The sequence below is a fragment of the Schistocerca americana genome, chromosome 2 (genome assembly GCF_021461395.2).
Source record: "Schistocerca americana isolate TAMUIC-IGC-003095 chromosome 2, iqSchAmer2.1, whole genome shotgun sequence".
Classification (NCBI taxonomy): Eukaryota; Metazoa; Arthropoda; class Insecta; order Orthoptera; family Acrididae; genus Schistocerca; species Schistocerca americana.
The window spans coordinates 385140421-385161315 of NC_060120.1; the positions used below are offsets into that span (position 1 = coordinate 385140421).

General features: G+C 42.2%; 1 protein-coding gene across 1 annotated transcript in view; it reads left to right on the forward strand.

Moving 5' to 3' along the window:
• The window catches only part of LOC124594102, a 394923-nt gene that overhangs the window by 154136 nt on the left and 219892 nt on the right, over positions 1-20895 (forward strand). Inside the window, exon 3 of the mRNA XM_047132453.1 lies at positions 16283-16362. Coding sequence (XP_046988409.1) covers positions 16283-16362 — 80 coding nt within the window. The remainder of the gene's footprint in view (positions 1-16282; positions 16363-20895) is intronic.

Here is a 20895-nt window from a genome sequence, read left to right on the forward strand (position 1 = left end):
TGTATCCTGGTCTTTTTGCCTCAGAGACATTAATAGGTAGCTGCTTCGAGGTAACTCAGCGGAGAAAAAGTTCATGCTTCCAGTAAGTTACGACTGAAGTAGCGCAGTTGCTAACGCACTGGTGTCACATTCGGAAGAATCGAGATCTCAATTCGGTCAACCAGATTTAGGTTTTCGATAGCTTCCCCAAATCCTGTGAAAATTATAAGACCGATCTTCTACTTTACCGTTCTCGTTTCTGAGGTTATCCTCTGCCTCTAACGACTTCGGCGTTAACGTGATGTTCAGCGCTGGTATTCCGGCCTTTACAATACGTCGCGTGCGTAGAAATGAAGAACTGAGATACGAGGTATGATCAAAAAGTAACGGAAATTTTTGTTTCTCTTAACGAACCTTTATTTATTCATCTACATCGACTTTGTTTCCTTCAGAGTAATCAAATGGCTCAAATGGTTCTGAGCACTATGGGACTTAACTTCTGAGGTTATCAGTCCCCTAGAACTTAGAAATACTTAAAGCTAAGGACATCACATACATCCATGCCCTAGGGAGGATTCGAACCTGCGACCGCAGCGGTCTCGCGGTTCCAGACAGTAGCGCCTAGAACCGCTCGGCCACTCCGTCCGGCCAGAGTAATCCCCCTCAGATATAATGCACTTGTGCCAGCGGTTTTTTCCAATCTTGGAAGCATTTCTGGAAGTCACTTTTCGTTATGGTGTTCAGCTGCTCCAGAGATTCTGTTTATGTGTCATCAGTGGTGACGAAGCAACGTCCTTTCACGGTTTTCTTCAGCCTCGAGAATACAAAGATGTCGCAGACGGCCATTTCCGGCGAATACGGTGGTTGAGGCAGCGTAACGGTTTTATTTTTTGCCAAAAGCTCACGAACAAGCATTGAGGTGTGAGCGGGATGAAATTTCCACGAGTGCTTTTGCCACAGTTCTGGTCGTTTTCTTCGGACTGTTTCACGCACACGGCGCATAACTTCCTGGTGGTAATCCTTATTGACCATTAGGCAAGAACTCATGAAACACTACCCCATTGTAATCGAAGAAAACATTGAGAAGAACCTTCACAAGTGATCGAACTTCTCGAATTTTCTTCCGGTCTTAGTTCTTCAGGCAGGTTCCAATGGGGCGAATGGGCCTTAGTTTCAACGTCATACCCGTATACGCTTGTTTCGTCAGCTGCCATAGCTTCTACAGAAATTCTGGATTATTGAGACTTCATTCAGCTGTTCTTGAGGGATGTCTACGCGACGTTGTTTTTGGTCGAAGTTCAGCAGTTTTGGAACAATCTTTGGTCCTACACGTTTCATACCTAAAACGTCTGAAAGAATTTCTTGGCATGAGCCGAAGGATATGGCGACGGACAGTAACTTCTCTGATGGTGATTCGGCGTTTTCCAGAACCACGTTCTTTACTTCTTTCACGTTGTCGTTAGTAATTCATTTTCTACGGCGTCCCGTGCAGTCCTCGCCTTCAACTTCTTCTCGACCCTCTTTGTAACGATTATACCATTCGTAAACTCTTGTCTTACTCATAGATATTCACAAAAAGCCACAGATAACATTTTGAATGCAGTGCTGCACTTTATTCCGTTTTTCAAGCAAAATGTAATGCAAATTCTTTGATCCATTTTTCTCGAAAGTAAAAATTCTTGGAGCATTCGAAATACAGTAACCTTTTCGAGTGTCAACAATAAACTAAATATTCAAAACAGAAGAAAATGCGAACAGAACATGTGTACCAACAAGATAAAAAAAAATTTAAAATCCTATATATAAACCCACGAAATTAAAAAAAAATCACATTACTTTTTGATCACATCTCGTATTTAACTACAAAGAAATCTGTACAGCGAATGGAGTTACTAATTGCAGGACAAACTGTTCGCAAACGCCAATATAAGGTTTGCAGATCAGCATATTCCGTAATCACTAGAGTATTCCAGTGCAAAACTCACCTCGCTAACACGTGATCTTGAGCTGCTGCTAGACTTGGATGTTGCCATTTCGAAATCCAGTACCAGAAGAAATTTTCTTGACCTGAGTTTGACGAGCTATGGGAGAAAATGCAGTGAAATATGAAAGGTCGCCAGACAATGTACCTACCTCGTGGTTTGCATTGTAATCCTTTCCAAAGTGTCTTATAGCGTGAGAGCAAGTGACAGTGTGGGCAGCGATTGGGACGCTAAGACTGACGTGACGTTGGTGTAAGAGAGATTGGCCATGTGCAGCTCTCTCTCTTCTCCTTCCTTCATCGTTATCAGTAATGCATAAATTACTGCATTCTACACATGGTCTTTACAATCACACACGTTCAAATGTTACAATTGAGACACAACGCTTCCATTTCCTGAAATAAAATCGCAAATCTGAGCGATGAAAGAAAATCTTTACATGTAGGCTGCTGAACCTACCCTCGTAGTCCAGTCTTCCAGTCAACCATGTCACAAAGTTTCTTTTCTTTCTTTGACGGAAGTTATCTAGATACCTGACTGATGGGGAACTCTGAGTGGGGACCCAAGGCGTGTTCGGATTACTAGAGGTAGAGACTTGCCGCTGGAGACAAAAATACAGGGTTTAATTTCCCACATGTCATTTGTGTCTTTCCAACCACTAGTATCAGGTTAACTAAGTAGTCCATGAATAAGTAATATCATACACAGTCTGAATGAAATAAATACGTGCAGCCTTTTTTTTTTTTTTTTGTAAAATTTCTGTACCTTTTCGAATATTATCTTGAAAGAAACTTAAAAAATATACTGAGGATTAATCCGACCTATTTACTCCCTCATTCAATCAAGAAATAATACTGAACCCATCTCAAAAATCCATATGTCTCAACTCTTAGCATTTCAATTTTTGTTGGACTCTGATGTGAGTTAATGACATTGTTTTGGTCAAAATTAGATACATCTGTGAAGCTGCATTGAAAAAATCAGTCGATAAGAATCAATGAAACACCTAGCAGCTATCTGCATTCCCTTAGTAATAGTTCCACACGCATTAACACGCATACGTTCCTAGTTTGACGAAGACTCAGGCATCCTATCGCTCCTCGACTGACCTGCTAAATAACCCGACCTCAACCCCATAGAGAATGTCTCAGACGGTTTGGAACAACGGCCGTAACGTAGCAGTCAACGTCCCCGTAATATGGTAGAAGTACGGGTACTAATCGTCAATGAGTGGCTAAGGCTGGGTATGGCAACGCTAAATAAACTTGTGGGCTCTCTTCCCCGGAGAACTGAGGCAATTTTCAAGGCTAGAGGCGGTGCTAAGCGATGATGTCTGCAGTGTGAGACTATTCCTTTTCACCCGGTGTACATCTCACCACCGGACAGTTACGCAGTAAATCTGAAGTAAAGATGCGTAGGGCAACGTTGTGTCAGTTTATATTAACAACTAGCTGTGCCCGGCCACATTTTTCTGTGGCTCAGTCTGCTTAAATGGAAAAGAAAGAGAAACCAAAACACACGTTTCTAATATGGGTGGCAAGTGGATATGCTTCCTAAAGTCTTTCTCTCCCCTGTCTCTGTCCATCTCTCCCTAGCCGCGTGGGGTAGCCGCGCGGTCTGAGATGCCTTGTCACGGTCCGCGCGGCTCCCCAGTCGGAGATTCGAGTCCTCCCTCGGGCATGGGTGTGTGTGTTGTCCTTAGCGTAAGTTAGTTTAAGTTAGATTAAGTTGTGGGTAAGCTTAGGAACCGATCATCTCAGCAGTTTGGTCCCATAAGACCTTACCACAGATTTCCATCTCTCCCTTCCCCTTTCTTTGTACATCTTCTCCTCCTCCCTCCTCACTCTGCCCATCACCTCCTCCCCCTCTCTCTGTCCATCATCTTCTCCTCCCCCTTTCTCTCCATCATACTATGTGATCAAAAGTAGCTGTTGGCCCACCCTTAGTCTTGATGACAGCTTCCACTCTCACAGACATACGTTCAATCAGGTGAGGGAAGGTTTCTCGGGGAATGGCAGCCCACTCTTCATGGAGTGCTGCACTTAGGAGAGATATCGATGTCGGTCGGTGAGACCTGGCACGAAGTCTCCGTTCCAAAACATCTCAAAGGTGTTCTGTAGGATTCAGGCCAGTACTCTGTGCAGGCCAGTCCATTACAGGGATGTTATTGTCGTATAACCTCACCGCCACAGGCTGTGCATTCTGAACAGGTGCTTGATCGTGTTGAAAGATGCAATCGCCATCCTCGAACTGCTCTTCAACAGTGGGAAGCAAGAAGACTCTTAAAACATCAATGTAAGCCTGTGCTGTGATACTGCCACACAAAACAACAGGTGTGCAAGCCCCCTCCATGAAAAACACGACCACACCATAACACCACCGCCTCCCAATTTTACTGTTGGCACTACACACGCTGGCAGATGACGTTCACCGGGCATTCGCCATATCCACACCCTGACATCGGATCGCTACATTGTGTACCGTGATTCGTGATTCCACACGATGTTTTTCCACTATTCAGTCGTCCAATGTATACGCACCTTACACCAAGCGAGGCGTCATTTGGCATTTACCGGCGGTGTGATGTGTGACTTATGAGCAGCTGTTCGACCACGCAATCCGAGTTTTCTCATCACCAGCGTAACTGTCATACTACCTGCAGTGGATCGTGATGCAGTTTGGAATTCCTGTATGATGGTCTTGATAGAAGTCTGCCTATTACACATTACGACCCTCTTCTAAACTGTCGGCGGTCTCTGTCAGTCAACAGACGAGGTCGGCCTGTGTGCTTTTGTGCTGTACGTGTCCCTTCACGTTTCCTCTTAACTATCACATCGGAAACAGTGGACCTAGGGACATTTAAGAGTGTGGAAATCTCGCGTACAGACGTATGACACAAGTGACACCCAATCATCTGACCACGTTCGAAGTCCGTGAGCTCCGCGGAGCGCCCCATTCTGCTTTCTCAGGATGTCTAATGACTACTAAGATCGCTGATATGGAGTACCTTTCAGTAGGTGGCCGGAAAATGCACCTAAAATGAAAAACGTATGTTTTGGGCGGTGTCCGGATACTTTTGATCACATAGTGTGTATAGAAACTGCAAAATGTTCCCAATCGCAAATCCCCCAAAGCTTTTGACTGGATGTTTTGAAATTCTGACGCAGCGTTGCATTGGAATACGCGTGTGTTTATATGTACCTATTTTTTAAAATGTGTAATATATAATCTTTTATAAATTTAATAAAAGGAATCGTTGTTACAAAAAAATCTCTGAAAGTCAAATATATATTTTATGTGTCATAGGTAAAAGAAATAAGAACCTAAAAACACTAATGTATTAGAATGCAACGTTGTGTCAAAATTTCAAAGCAGTCGGTGAAGAATTTTCGGGGATACAAGGTTTCCAACAAACAAACACTTGTTCAAATGTTCGTGAAATCGTATGGGACTTAACTGCTAAGGTCATTAGTCCCTAAGCGTACACACTACTTAACCTAAATTATCCTAAGGACTAACACACACCCATGCCCGAGGGAGGACTCGAACCTCCGTCGGGACCAGCCCCACAGTCCATGACTGCAGCGCCTTAGAAAACATTTACATTTTTATTTATATTGAATGATTGACAGTTGCAATTTTGTTAATTTCGTAGAGATTTTCTTGGAATAAAAAGTATGCAAACAATAATGTCTTCGTCACAATTTAGTGAGTTTTACTGATTTTGTTTTGGAAGTCAGTTACGCGTATTATGCTTCCTTCTTTGATTTAATGCCAGTTAGTAATAGATTTCCATTCAAAATGCCATACTGTACTCCAGCAATGAATGTAGTTCCTATAGGCACATTTCACACGGACGTGACGCGTTTGGCAGGTCGCTTTGCCACAGCACTGCTCCCCCTAAAAGGCAGCACTTTCTCCCCCGCCAAACACGAGGCGAAAGCCGGCGGATGGCCCGTGGCCCGGGCTGGGCGCTCGCGCTCTTCCACCGCTGCGCCTCCAATCAGGGTTAATGGCAGCCACCAAAACTGCTACGCTTCATATCGGAGCACCTGGGGCCGCCGCAAAGGGACGGGACGCACGCGTCAGCCACGTTTTATTGCCGCCGCTTCTAAAAAAAAGTACTGCGCCAAGCATCAAAGGGGCCGCCGGAGCCCTTTCCCACTCGGTCAATTGCGCGATGTAACGCAGTCTCGCCTGCCAGCAGACTTTCCTGGGTTAATATACAGGGTGGCCCACGGAAAGTAGTATATTTTCATTTGGTTATTACTAGGCTTAGCGTATATTTACACCAATATAACTTAGAGATAACTGTTCTACACTCATTGCTTTCATTGAAAAGCCAAACACAAATTTATTTCTTAAAAAGTATGGCTTCCATCATTGGCGACGCATTGCTGAGGACGTTTGCGAAAACTCCTCATTACGCTCTCAACTAGAGTTATAAAACTACCGAAGGCTACCGTAGACCATCATAAGTAAGCGTATCCTACGATAGTTCCCCTAGTAACCTTGGTCAACAAAGATCGTAGCTACGTTGCCAGTACGTTAGATGTGTAGCATACCTGTCGGGCGTTACCTCATTTCGATCGCTATGTTCGCGTATCCCATCAGTGTTACCTGATCCCTCTAGAGCCCGGAAGCGGTGAACCGTCTAGGAACAGAGTGAGAGTATATAAAGGGGCGCCTAACCTGCGGAACATTTTTATTCTACATAGTTATTGTCCTGTATGTTACTTAAAAATAAACAGTATTTATAGCAAATTCAAAACTGTCAATGTTTAATTGAGGTTTTTTCGCAAACTGTTGCTTCTTTAAGTGGAGCAGATAGTAAAAATAAGAAACAAAACAGATTTATTATACAGCGCTTGAAAATGCAATTTTCTCAAAAAGAGTAAAATTTAAAAACTATTGTATACAAAAACATACCAAGCACCAGTTCAGTACTTCACTGGGCATACATAAAACATATTCCTGCTATTCACAAACAACTTCACACATATAAATAACGATAGGAAACTACCACCAATGATCATGATGAGGAACGTTCTGTTGAGTACAAAATAACAACAATAATAATATAAGTATTTTTGTGGTTGTGTTTGTAAACTGTGCTTCCATCAAAAGTAATTACTTTGCAGTGAACACATAGTGCGTAGCGAGGCGATCACTCTGTTGTAGAAATAATTCAAAAGCCAAGATCGCTTAAATACTGTATGCTGGATAACCGATTTCAACACACTAAAGGTGCCATCATCAGATCTTTGAAGATATAACATGACAGGTTTGAGGGAGGGCTTACGTGAGTTACACTATATACATTACTGACGCTGCAAGAGAGTCTTTCTGCTTTACGTTATGGTCTACTGTTAAAGTTCCTAGAGCGTACATTCCTAGAAGAGTCAATCAATATCTTGTTTCTAACTAAGTATACCTCACGAAAAGACAATGAATACAAAATTAGAGAGATTCGAGCCCACTCGGAGGCTTACCAGCAATCGCTCTTCCTGCAAACCATATGCGACTGCAGCAGGAAAATGGGGAAGTGACAATGGTACACGAAACCACACTCCGCAAGGTGGCTACTGGAGTACAGATGTATATGTAGATGTGGATTCTTCGGTAAATAACAATAATAATAATTACCTACAAAATCTGATAAGTTATCAGACTACAGAGGTACCCCCCTCCCCACTTGCGTACAACGCACGTAACGTACATACAACGATGTGAAACTGTCGGAGAAGCCTTTCTTTGCAGTGTTGTTCAACTCACCCGTCACGCTGGCTTGAGTGTGGGCTGTGTCATTCAAGTTTTTACCTTTCATGTTTTTTACACCTTGTCGTTTTGTGGTACATTCGTATTGATAACGCCAAGCCTTGTCACTCATGATGTTGTTCCCACGAAAAAACTGTCCACGTCTGCATTTCATTCCAATCCCGACACGTGTCCACGCGTCGGCTTTTGTCCAGGCCAGACTTTGTACACACTTTTCTCTTCTTCAAAACATTCTGGAAAATGCCTTGAGCACATGATTTAAGGTTACTGCTCCACTGCGATTTGTGACATAACAAAGTTGGTAGGCTACAGCCACACGTCCATTACTTAACACTGAATGGTCCCGCCTGATTGATCGATGCAGATCTGTTGTTGTTGTTTTACAATTTTAAAATTTTAGAAAGCATTCTGTAATTGGAGCAACGCATCGGTCGGTATAAAACGCTACAAATTAAATAAAAACAGTCTCGACCGCGTTTTCAGATGTTTATTCATTAACAACCGGTTTCGGCCCTTTTCTCAGATCATCTTCAGAATTTTCCCTGCCATTACGACTGCTGGTGATGGCAGACGGAGCGAGACTCGTAGAAGTAAGGGTGTCACTGCAGTCAGGCTATAATGTTATTTTTAATTAACCTTACAATATCATCTCTCTGTATCAGATGATCTACCTCATAAGTGGACCTTGTTCTCTATGTACCATAATCATTTCTGATCCCTCCATAAATTTTTCATGGCATTCTTCGTTCAAATACTCTGATTTATTGTTAATCAGTAGTTAGCATCCATGATTTACATCCATATATAATCACTCACCTAATCATAAGGTTAAATAGAGTCATTTTTAGCTGTCGGTTTATCATCCTATACGTCATTAGCTTTTTAAAATGTATGACAAAGCCTATTACCACTTAAAATGCGGGCTTTTATTTCAGTGGACACGTAATTTTCTTTATTAATGTCAGTCCCTAGATATGCTAAATCTTCTACATGCTTACAATTAAAAAACCTGCTGCCTACAAGTTGTCCAGTTTATCGTCCCCTGTTCTATGAAATTTCATACATTTAGTTTTGGATTCGTTAATTTCGAGTTTCCAATGCCGTGCAGTTTTTTTCAGTTCCACCAGTACTCTCTCCAATGACATCCTGCTTCTAATAATAACTGCAACTTCATCAGCATATGCAGCCAACTGTGTGGTCCTCGTAGAGATGTATCCACATCTTTGCTCTTTTCGTATAATTGCTTCTAAGGTCAAACTGAATAACATGCTGGAAAGAGCATCGCCTTGTCTAACTCCATGGTTTATATTGGAACAGTTTGTTAATTCCCCATCCTCTTTCACCATTGCCCTGGAACGTCGCAAGGTTGCCTTAATAACCGAAATATATCTTGATAGTAGGCCAAGCAGTTTTATATCTTCTAACATCTCTTCCCTGTTTAGACTATTAAAGGTCTGCTTGAAGTCGACGTAGATATTGTTGAGTTCTATATTATATTCACATGCTTTTTCGTGTATTTGTCTCAGTACAAATATTTGGTCCACAGTTGATCTATTAGGCCCAAAGCCACACTGATAATCATCCAGTATATCTTCTACATATGGGACCAATCTCTTATATGGGATCCTGGATAAAAACTTACATACCACATTCAGCAGACTGATTCCTCTGTAGTTAGAGCAACATGCCTTGTCACCTTTCTTACGTATGGGCTGGATTACAACTATATTCCATTCTTCCGGAATTCTTTCTTGATTTCAGATTAAACAGATAAGTTTATGCATCCGTCTGTGTAAATTAAAGCCTCCTCTCTTTAAAAGCTCTGCAATTGTTCCATCATTTCCTACGGATCTGTGAGTTTTTTGACAATTCATCGTCTTCTGTACATCTGCAAGAGTTGGCTCTTATATTTTTGGTTCTACTGTATGGTATATCCGCTGCTCCTTATCAGTGCGATCACCCTCCAGCATTTCTTTACAATATTCTCTCCATCTATTCATCACTTTCCTTTTTTCTCACAGCAGATTTCCATCTTCATCCACGCAGCCTATTATTTTAGGTCTACACCGTTGTGTTCCTTGTTTAACTTTTTATAAAACTTTCTGGTCTCATTCCTATTATAACGTTCTTTCGTGTCTTCTATATTTCCTCTTAAGGCTTCTCATTTCTTTATTCTGCTTACCCTTGCCGCTTCTATGCTCATTTCGTTATATATAGCCTGGTTAATTCTCGTATTTCGTTGGAGACATTTTAGTTTTTTTTTTTTTTCAATTATTGCACATCCGTTTACATTCATGATCATACCAGTCCTTATTTCTAGCTTCTGTGGATTCCCCTACTACGTTCTTTGTCACAGTTATGATAGGCCTATTATTCTTAATACATTCCCATTCCTGCATGCGTACCACACGTGTCCGAAGAATGAGAAAAATCCGTTCCCCATTGGATGTACGCTTGCGTAGTGAGTGGCGACACGAACATGAGTCACTTGTCGTTAATAAGCGCAAAAATGTCTATCCTCCTCTTCCTGGGTTTGGTCACTTTCGGAGCGTCACGTAGCTGGCGAGCGCGGCAGTCGCAGCGCGGTTGTCGAACTGGTCCGCTAATTGCACTTGTTGTTGTCCCCGCGCAGGCAGAAGACAGATGGGGACAGCGCTGGCGGCCCCCAGCCTTTCACCCGCGCCGTGTCGCAGCAGGGGTGCGCGTAAATCAAGCCGCGAGAAAGTCGGCGCGGCCCGCCCACACCCTCTGACGTCACGGCGACACTCGCCGCCTCTCGCAGCCAGCCTCATCCTCGCCCTGCCCCTCCCATAACTCCCAGCTGTCCTCTGTCCCTCCCAGCAAACGTTTATTCCGACGCTCCATTCCTTATGGCCGAGACTCCTCCCGATTATAAGCGACAAGTCTTACACTGAAAGTCGAAGCTTTGAATCGTTCGAAAGGCGTACTCAGATGACTTTGTTGGTACTTAGTTGGTACTCCGAAAGGCGTGTCTTGGCGGCTCGAGTGCCGTTCCCGAGTGCAGGTTTAACTTGTTGCTTACAACAGTGCAGCAAAGCCTCCGTGGATACGGGTGTTTTTGATCTCAGATCCACCACGTTGCGAGTAGGAATGAGACTCACTTCTGAAGTGTCGGAACCATAACGGAAATTATTAAAAGCAGTGTTGAAAAACGCATCTTCTCCTACCAAGTAAACCAAATAAATCTCTTTATTATGCTACCACTTTTCGTCTACTAGATCATCATGTCCAAAAAGTTTCGAGTCTGAATTACTGAAAAACAGGAAAAAGTTATGGCGATTTTAATGGTTCAGGTGTTCTACATAGTCTCCTTCCACTTGAGTACAAGTCGCAGAACGTTCATCTACATCTACATCCATACTCCGCAAGCCACCTGACGGTGTGTGGCGGAGGGTACTTTGAGTACCTCTATCGGTTCTCCCTTCTATTCCAGTCCTGTATTGTTCGTGGAAAGAAGGATTGTCGGTATGCCTCTGTGTGGGCTCTAATCTCTCTGATTTTATCCTCACGGTCTCTTCGCGAGATATACGTAGGAGGGAGCAAAATACTGCTTGACTCCTCAGTGAAGGTATATTGTCGAAACTTCAACAAAAGCCCGTACCGAGCTACTGAGCGTCTCTCGTGCAAAGTCTTCCACTAGAGTTTATCTATCATCTCCGTAACGCTTTCGCGATTACTAAATGATCCTGTGACGAAGCGTGCTGCTCTCCGTTGGATCTTCTCTATCTCCTCTATCAACCCTATCTGGTACGGATAGCATACTGGTGAGCAATATTCAAGCAGTGGGAGAACAAGTGTACTGTAACCTACTTCCTTTGTTTTCGGATTGCATTTCCTTAGGCTTCTTCCAATAAATCTCAGTCTGGCATCTGCTTTACCGACGATCAGCTTTATACGATCATTTCGTTTTAAATCACTCCTAATGCCTACTCCCAGATATTTTATGGAATTAACTGCTTCCAGTTGGTGACCTGCTATACTGTAGCTAAATGATATGGGATCTTTCTTTCTATGTATTCGCAGCACATTACACTTGTCTACATTAAGATTCAATAGCCATTCCCTGCATCATGCGTCAATTCGTTTCAGATCGTCCTACATTTCAGTACAATTTTCCATTGTTACGTTCATACAACCGTGTGAAACTGTCAGAAAATTTCTTGTTTGGGATGTAGCTGAACTGGCGAGTCGCATTGGATTGAATGTCGGTAGTATCCTCAGTGCATGCGAATTTCTGTACTTTGTCTTAGCAAAAGGAATCCACCACAAAACGAAGAAGTCTCGTCACCCGTGCATTTCAATCAAGTCGCGGCAGGCGTTCACGCCTCGTTGGTCAGGAGTGAATGTGTGCGGTACAAACTTTGCATACGTTTTTCTCTTCTCTTTCAAAGTATTCTGAATAACGTCTTGAACACTTCATTTACAGATATTGCGCACTTGCGATTTGCGATACAACTTGGCACAGTACGGCCACACGTCCACACTGCCCGCTCACAACTAACTGGTCGAATCCCCCATCTGTTTCTTACAGACGTTAGTTGAAGCTGCGTCCGTGGTTACTAAGCAGACGTCGCTTATATACCAGGAATAACATCCGTCTCGGAACGTTCTGGGCGGGCGGTCTTTGTACAATCCGTCACGATTTCGAACTGATTATGAGACAGAATGTTCATTATCAAAATCATGATCTGTTATATTAATCGTCCGCTCTAACAAGACTCTCGCCGCTGTGACTGATGGGAATAGCTGTTTCGATAGAAGTCAGAAGACTGTGTACCATTGCCAATCGATGTTCACTTCTTTCCGGTTGCTACCCACCTTAGCTTTCAAAACTTTGTGCAAATAGTATCCTCTTTAAACAAATCAATAAATTTAAACCATTTCAAACTCCAAACACTCTTCAAAAAGGATAATCGTTGGGTCCACGTTCTCAACTCGGAATTGGGCTTCCTATCGGTGTTTGTTGTTTCTAGAATAAATCCGAATGAATTTTTTTAATCCTAGTTTAAATTTTTATCTGAATTAAATGAGTTGTGCGAAAGTAATCCTTGTTGGGCTGTAGATTCCTGTTGGAAATGCGATTTCTCTAGGCTTTTGAATTTTTTGATCTTTAGATTCTTCTTCACAGTTATTCGAGATAAAAGTCCTGTTTAAATTAGGCTCTTCTGGTGCTTTTGACGCATCGTGATCTTTTGGCGAAATTGAGAGCCATCAAGCCCCACATGGATAGACTTTTGGTGAAACATTTTTGAACACACGCATGACTACAAGAGTATGGATGGCACGCTTAAAGCGTTATTAAGAGACCTATTATTCTCAAAACACCACAGTGGCCTGTGATGCCATATCGAGATTCATTACAGTTTGTGCTAAAAGTACTTTCAGTCCTTGCAGAGGAAATAGAAGCACGGTTGCCTGCGGGCAGATGGTGGAGGCGGCATGCTGATGCGGAACGCCTGTAGGACGCCCCTGGCAGAATCTGTCATCTACGGCTGCGCCGTGCATGCCAAATGACGCGCTGCAGCTCACTGTGGCCTCCTTTACAGGCGAATGAGTGTGCCTGCACAGCTGCTCTGTTTGGCTAAACGCAGCCCTGCAGCACACTCCGCGATGCACCGTTCTCATTTTGTTACGTATTTCTAAGTTCATCATAAGTGATGGAGTGGTAAACGCTCAAACCAATGAAGTAGGGGCACAAAATTTAGGGCCACAAAATTTGTGCTGAAAAGGTTTGGAAAAATCTGCAGGATACTAACAGTGACAACCTCGCCGGCTGTGGTGGCCGAGCGGTTCCAGGTGCTTCAGTCCGGAACCGCGCGTCTGCTACGGTCGCAGGTTCTAATCCTGCCTCGGGCAGGGATGTGTGTGATGACTTTAGGTTAGTTAGGTTTAAGTAGTTCTAAGTCTAGGGGACTGATGACCTCAGATGTTAAGTCCCATAGTGCTCAGAGCCATTTGAACCATTTGAGTGACAGCCTCTGTTAGTAAACATGCTCTCATGAGGACGATATTTCTCGAAGGACTAGGGTTCACAAACAGCTGTAGACCGTGCGTATAAATGCACTTTTATAGCCACTTCAGTATCAGAGCCACTTTGACGACTTTCATGAAGTGCTTCCTCAAGCACAGGGAAACAGTCTTAGCCTTCCAGCTGCATCTGTACTAGACGTTTCACCCATTGGTCCACTTGACACTGTGTTACCCAGAGTATCATCAGTTACTGTAGTAGTATTTGAAACTGTAGAGGTACTAGCTACATCCTCTGCATCAGAGTCTCCTCCAAATTTCGAATATTCTGCGTTCTATGCTGTAACCCCGTCCCGGCATTCCATCACGCAATCAGATACAACTTCATCTGACTTGAAAAACGGTTCAAATGGCTCTAAGCACTATGAGACTTAACATCTGAGGTCATCAGTCCAATAGACTTAGAACTACTTACACCTAACTAACATAAGTACATCACACACATCCATGCCCGAGGCAGGATTCGAACCTGTGACCGTAACAGTCGCGCGGTTCTGGACTGAAGCGCCTAGAACCGCTCGGTCACAGCGGCCGGCCATCTGACTTGAAGCTATGACACCTCCGTGAAGTCACTCTTATATATCTAAAAGAAATATTCACGAATGTCAGTATGACCCCTCTAACTATAAAACTAACGAAAACGACTCAATAATTCATTTTCGTCATGTTGCGTATTTTCAGTAATCATCCTGCATGTGCATTGTCAGCGTAAATAATGTTATCTCAGCGGCTAACATTTTCGAGATAATTTGTGAAACAATAGTATGTGCAATGTCCATTCTTCATTAGAATCATTTCACAGCTTGTAATCAGTAAAATCGGATGTAACTAGGAACTAGATTCACGACAATCTATTTGCTTACATGAACGGCGCTGAAGAAACGCAGCTGTAAATATTCTTAAAAGCGACTCCTGTACTGATATTATACTTTCGAAAGCAGGAAATCTTACTGTGTATCGAACTTACCGTCATTTATATCAGAACAGTAAATCCACAGGCGACAAATGGTAGCTGAACACGAAACCAGCTCTGAAGACGAGAGCCTCAAAGGCTATCGGTAAATATTCATACTATTACAAATTTGTCCACTGATATCTCAAGCCTGCCAACTTAGAAACATAAAATTGGTATTCACTACTTATCACACAAACTACAGAGAAAATATTAATACCAGTACAATCGATTGTTTGTAGTAAATAAAGCGATAAACAGCATTCAAGACGAGTGGTGTAAATTTTTACCAGTGTCACTTAAAGGGTTAAAATATCCGCATAATAATCAGTGCTCTAATTTACTTCCTAAATCTGTCACTGGTGCATGTGGCACGGAAGGCGAATGGGTCAGTCCATCGACCAGGCACTGCATCTGGGGCAACTGTGATTGGGAAACAAGACCCCGTGTGCAGCTGTTCCAGTATACACGGGTGTCGGTAGCGCCATGCTGCAGTCTAACGTAACAATAACATCAGGAGACTACGATATTAGAATATTTTTGGCAGTTTACCTTGTCAGTACGGCGTCGCTGATGCCACACCTTCAGTCTTCAATGAGAGCCCGTCCTGGCAGTCTGTCTATCGATAAATGCTGAGTGCCCTTACAGCGTCATTTCGATTACAAACAGATTGCCTTCGTGTTTATGAAAAACATTCGGCCTCGTGCTTCTTGCCTCACCGCTGTGAAAATGAATAATGTACAGTCGTTATTTTCAACAACTTCATAGTTACTGTAGACAGCAAGTCTTGTTATGACCATAATTTATTCCTTTTGTCCTCTCGGGGACGATGTATATTCGAATGTGCGAGACAAGACCGGCCACTACACCCTACCAAAGCGTTCATGTTTTTGATGCATTAGGCATTCCGTCCTCGACCTTTACACACGTTACAAAAGAAACGGACCGCTTTAAGAAACCAGCAGACACGTGGAGGCGCCTACAGGGTCGCAACTTGTGCTTCTTTCCTGTCGAGCAGGTAGTTTACATCACACACATCCTTTCACGGCGCTTAACTGCCGAGTTACCGGCGATATACGGTGTACACACGTCCACTACATAACGCAAAGAACAAGTAAGGTTAAAACACACGTGTCGCATAAGTTGCATTATTAATACGGAAAACAGTACAATAGGTACGGGAGTTATTGTAACTATTAGTTTCGGTGCAATAAGGTGACTTAGTAACATTAAATAAGAAATAAAGCTGAAAGAACAGTTACAAACCGTAGCTTATGTTCAAAATGTTCAAATGTGTGTGAAATCTTATGGGACTCAACTGCTAAGGTCATCAGTCCCTAAGCTTACACACTACTTAACCTGAATTATCCTAAGGACAAACACACACACCCATACCCGAGGGAGGACTCGAACCTCCGCCGGGAGCAGCCGCACAATCCATGACTGCAGCGCCCGAGACCGCTCGGCTAATCCTGCGCGGCCGTAGCTTATGAAATTACGAATAGTTCACAGTAAGATGCTTATCGAACTTTTCTTCTTTCAGTTTTCTGGGGGCGCTACTCGTGCTGCCAAAGTCGAGTGAAGCTTTCCGAGATGGTTCTCCGCAGCTGTTTAACATCACTGGTGAGTTCTGTAAATCACAGTTCGCTATAATTTATCTAAACTCTACAGTACCAAACAGATTTAAAGTCCCCAAACAACTAATGATACCTTAAATAACAATGTTTTCTTCAGTAATTTTTTATGTAGTCAGATTAGCCAATTATTACAAAAATGTTGATACTGGTTTCAGCAGGTCATCGTCATCATGCTATGTGATGATAACATTCAAAAAACATTCCTCCCGCAGCTAAATATAATATTTTTGTACACATGGAGAGCACGGAATCTGATGAATACACTTTTATCAAAATACATTTAACTGCACAATACGATAAACTGAAAGTGAAATTTATTTCCGTATTCGCAACATATACTGTATTATTGTACATAATATTTTCAAACTTGTTCTCTCTCCTTCAGACCAACCGCGTAGGTAACTGAACACCGTATTATACCGTATGTACTACGTTTAAAGATATAACTGTCCTTTCTCTTTTTTCGTATTGCTGCCTCATAACTATTCGATAGTTAAATTTTCAGTCTACAACCTAAACTATCTGCTTACGAATAATAGTCTCGGTTCTTTCTTTACTAATTTATTACAGTTTATAGCATTGGGTACACAGAAGTACATAACAGCAATTGTTATTACTACTTTTAACACATTTATCTAAATTGAGAGAAAACTAAAGATTGTTCGTCAACACTCACCACTGAAAGATCTAGTGCAAACATTTTTCTCTTCTAAACTGATACTAGAGTTTCCAGTTAGAGTATCGATAGGTGATTTGTGTATGTAAAGCGTATTTCGATAATGATGCTTTGCCCATTTTCCGTAACAGAATTTAGAGTACGCTCCTAAAATTTGGTCTGTATAAATCACTTTTTGGACCTCAGTGAATTATTTCACATCATCATGGAAAAATTAAATTGGTCTTACTCTTTCTGAAGCACCTTCAGAGACCCAGACAGGGGTATCTCGGACATTGTTTGATACCAAACGAGCTTATTGCGTCAACAAAGTGAAAATTGGTGAAGATGGAGGGGAGGGGGTATTCGTCAGTACCGTTTGTATATTAGTTGGATGATCTCTATTCTGTGTTCACTTTCGCGGTGTTTCATAATGTATATAGAATCATAAGAATCTAAATCATAAGAACAATTTGTACATTGTAGTACCTACAGTGACCACTTTTGTAGTATCTTATTCGCTTTGGTAGCAGCCAATGTAAGAAAGCGATGGAAACTCAACGCTTCATCAAAGTGTGTTTGTAAATACCTGTGTGTTGTCTGCCTTTCGGTTGGTACAATTTTTAAATGTACGTCTAGATTTCAGCTACGGGAAATGAGTATTTCAGCAAGTCAGAGGTTGTTTTGGTAATAGTAACCGACATATTGTCATCATTACACTATTGTTGTATCTTGTCAGAGCCATCATGTGCGCTTTCATTCTATATTGAGTGTACACAAGTAGTGTACACAAGTTTCCTCTAGAATTCTAGAACATATTTTGTGCTCACATATGATGAGTTTTTTGGAAACAGAACAACTCGCTCGTAGGAACTAACATGTATTTCGCAATCACCAATTATACTGAAGCCCAGCTACCGCTATTGGCTCGCGATATACGGAATTTGTTGATAGTGGCACCACGATTAATGCCATACTTTCTAACGTCCGACAAGACATCGATAAAGTTCCACACTGCCGCCTATTAAATATAACTAAACACAAAGGAATTACAGATGTTGGCTGCAAGTGGGCACTGATTTAAATCAATGGGGGAAGTTGAAAACTTGTGCCAGTCCAGGATTCGAATCCGGGTCTCCTGCTTAAAAGGCAGATGCGCCATCCGGATGCAGTGGTCATCGCCATTGCGCGGACTACCCCAGCATGCCTCCCGTCAGACCCAGATTCTCAACCTATCCACACACTACGAATGTTGTGCCCATTGCCCATTATCCTCATTAATCGCGGCATTTCGCCGATTCCCGTAAGAGTTCGAGCCTGATGGGCATCTGCACAGAAGAGATCATTAGCAGTCATTTCCTTAATATATACTAAATATAAGAGCCAATCGAATGAAAACCGAGCACCTGCCAAAACGGGACCATGGAATGGTTCCAAACTAATCACCACATACGTTGAGGTATTTATCCCACTAGGAGACGAGACGATCAACTCCTGTTTGACACTCGTACAATGCCGTCGACCTTGACGGATCCACAAGTTCACCCATTCTTACACTTCCACGTCGGACTGAAACTGATGTCCACGTATGTCTGTCTTCAGGTCACCTAATGTTGTATCCTGACTTCTCGTCAAATATGAGGTGCCTAGGAAACCCGCTTTCTCGGATCGCTAGACAACAATTCAAGCAAATCGTATTAATGAGTTTTTATTACAGAAAATATATGACAATACCTAACTTTGAGAAATACAGATGTGTCACAAGAAAAGGGCGACAAGCAATATGATCAATGTCTTTCAGTGTAACGATTCCAATACAAGTCAAGTAATACAGTGGATGCTTCTATTCAGGCCGCTGGCCTTGACGCTTCTGTAGAACTGTAGAACCCGTATCTGGAAAGTAATGAAATTAATGGCATTCAGTGAATAATAATATTACTATGACCGAAATAAGAGAAAATGTTGCTTCGACAGTTACAAAATATGTAAGTCCACAGAAGATCAACTGAAAATGTAGACTGGACCCTTTAACGTAAAGTGTAAGGAAAGCAGTATTAATAATTGAAAGTAATGTACTGCAGTGCATCAAAATTAGTTGAAGTGGAAGTGGGCAGCAGGGCCCAGAGTCACAGAGTAAATACGAGGTGATTCAGCTGCCCCTACCGATGGGCTTTATGCAACCCGCGACACCTTCAAACACCACATGCAAGATTTTCATATTCTCTCGCTTACTACATGCAAACTATTAGTCCTACAGAAAAAATGCCCAGGGCCTTTTTGTAGGAAACTTAAGATGGTTAAAATTTTTACTTGGATACATTTTCTGTATAGGTTTCGAATTATTCAACAAAATGTATAAAATTGACCTTCAAATGCGTTTTTCTTGAATAACTCGAAATCTGTGGCCTCCAGCGAAAACATATCCCAGTATAAACGTTACTTGTTTAAACTTCCTACAAAAAGGTCTCGTTCATTTTTTCTGTAGGACCAACAGTTCACATGTAACAAGTGAGAGACTATGAGAATCTCATACGTAGTTTCTGAAGCCGTTGCAGGTTGCATAAAACCTATCGGTAGGGGCAGCTGAATTGCCCTTTATAGTTAATGTTTTTAGGTATTGTTATAATAAAGACATACAGATGTCTGAACGTCTTTGAATCTATAGCCATATCACTAGTTAGATATGAAATAGGCCGTTACATGTGGTGGACTGTGGATTTTCGTTCGTCATTGGACAGACGTCTGTGAGATTTTTAAGCACCACCATTAATTTCGTTTATTATACCATGTTATGTGCAAAATGGAGAGTCTTTTACGTTCGATTGTGTGTGATGGAAGACAACTTTTAAGATATTTATACTGCATATGTGCGTGTTAGTATGTAAAATAATGTGTCATGTTTTTCTTGTTTATTGAAGTTTATAAAAGGGGTCATGTCTTCCTGAAACATGTTAGCTTTTCTCTCTATTAAATAAATCATGCATATCGACAAATGGTGTATCGTAATCTCCATAGTGACACCGTTATTTGTAGGTATGAGACCATTACCAAGGAAAATTAAGGGTCAGAGAGAGAAAGTTCTAAGAATAATTGCACTCTTCAGCTCGGTTTCGTTTAATCAGCAACCGGACGTCTCAGAAACGTTAGAAAACTCCAGTGGAAGCCGCTTCAAGAAAGGCACTGTGTATCGCGAGAGCTTACGTTCCGTAACAGTAAAGAAACACACTACTTCCTGCCACTTGCAACTAGTGTAATGACCACAGCGCAAAATTAGACAAATTCAGGCTATACACAGCTTTACTGACCATCGGCCATCAATATATCGTCCACACATGAAATAGGATGGGAGGAATAATGATTGTGGGAAACCATGTACAGATCGCCACATACGGTACGGTGCAGATATACCTGTGATCTCCCAAACTGTCAGCACGAAGTCTTCCGTGAATGAAACAGAATCCTCCGCTTGCTCGTCCCCGATCAGGAAGTCTAGGAGCCGTTCGATTCAGAAATAATAAAGCATGCCTCTGCATATCGATTTTGATAGCCATAGTTTGGTAATTCGTTTCATTACTTTTTTACTGTCGACCGTCCATTCGACTCCTGCAACAATCACAATAGCTGCAGTATAAATGTACGAGGATTACTGAATGTGCCCGATGAGTATTTCGGTTGCATGTTTTTGTGGTGATCCTGTAACACTGCTTGGCGCCTGGTTAATAACAGCACCCTTAGTTACTTTGCAATTGGCGCTTGCTGATTCTGCGTAGTTCGTCGAGGGCCTGTAATCGTCACGTCATCCAGCGCGTTAATGATGTGAACAAACATGTGCGTTTTGAACTCTTAAGTGCACCCGTCCTTGTA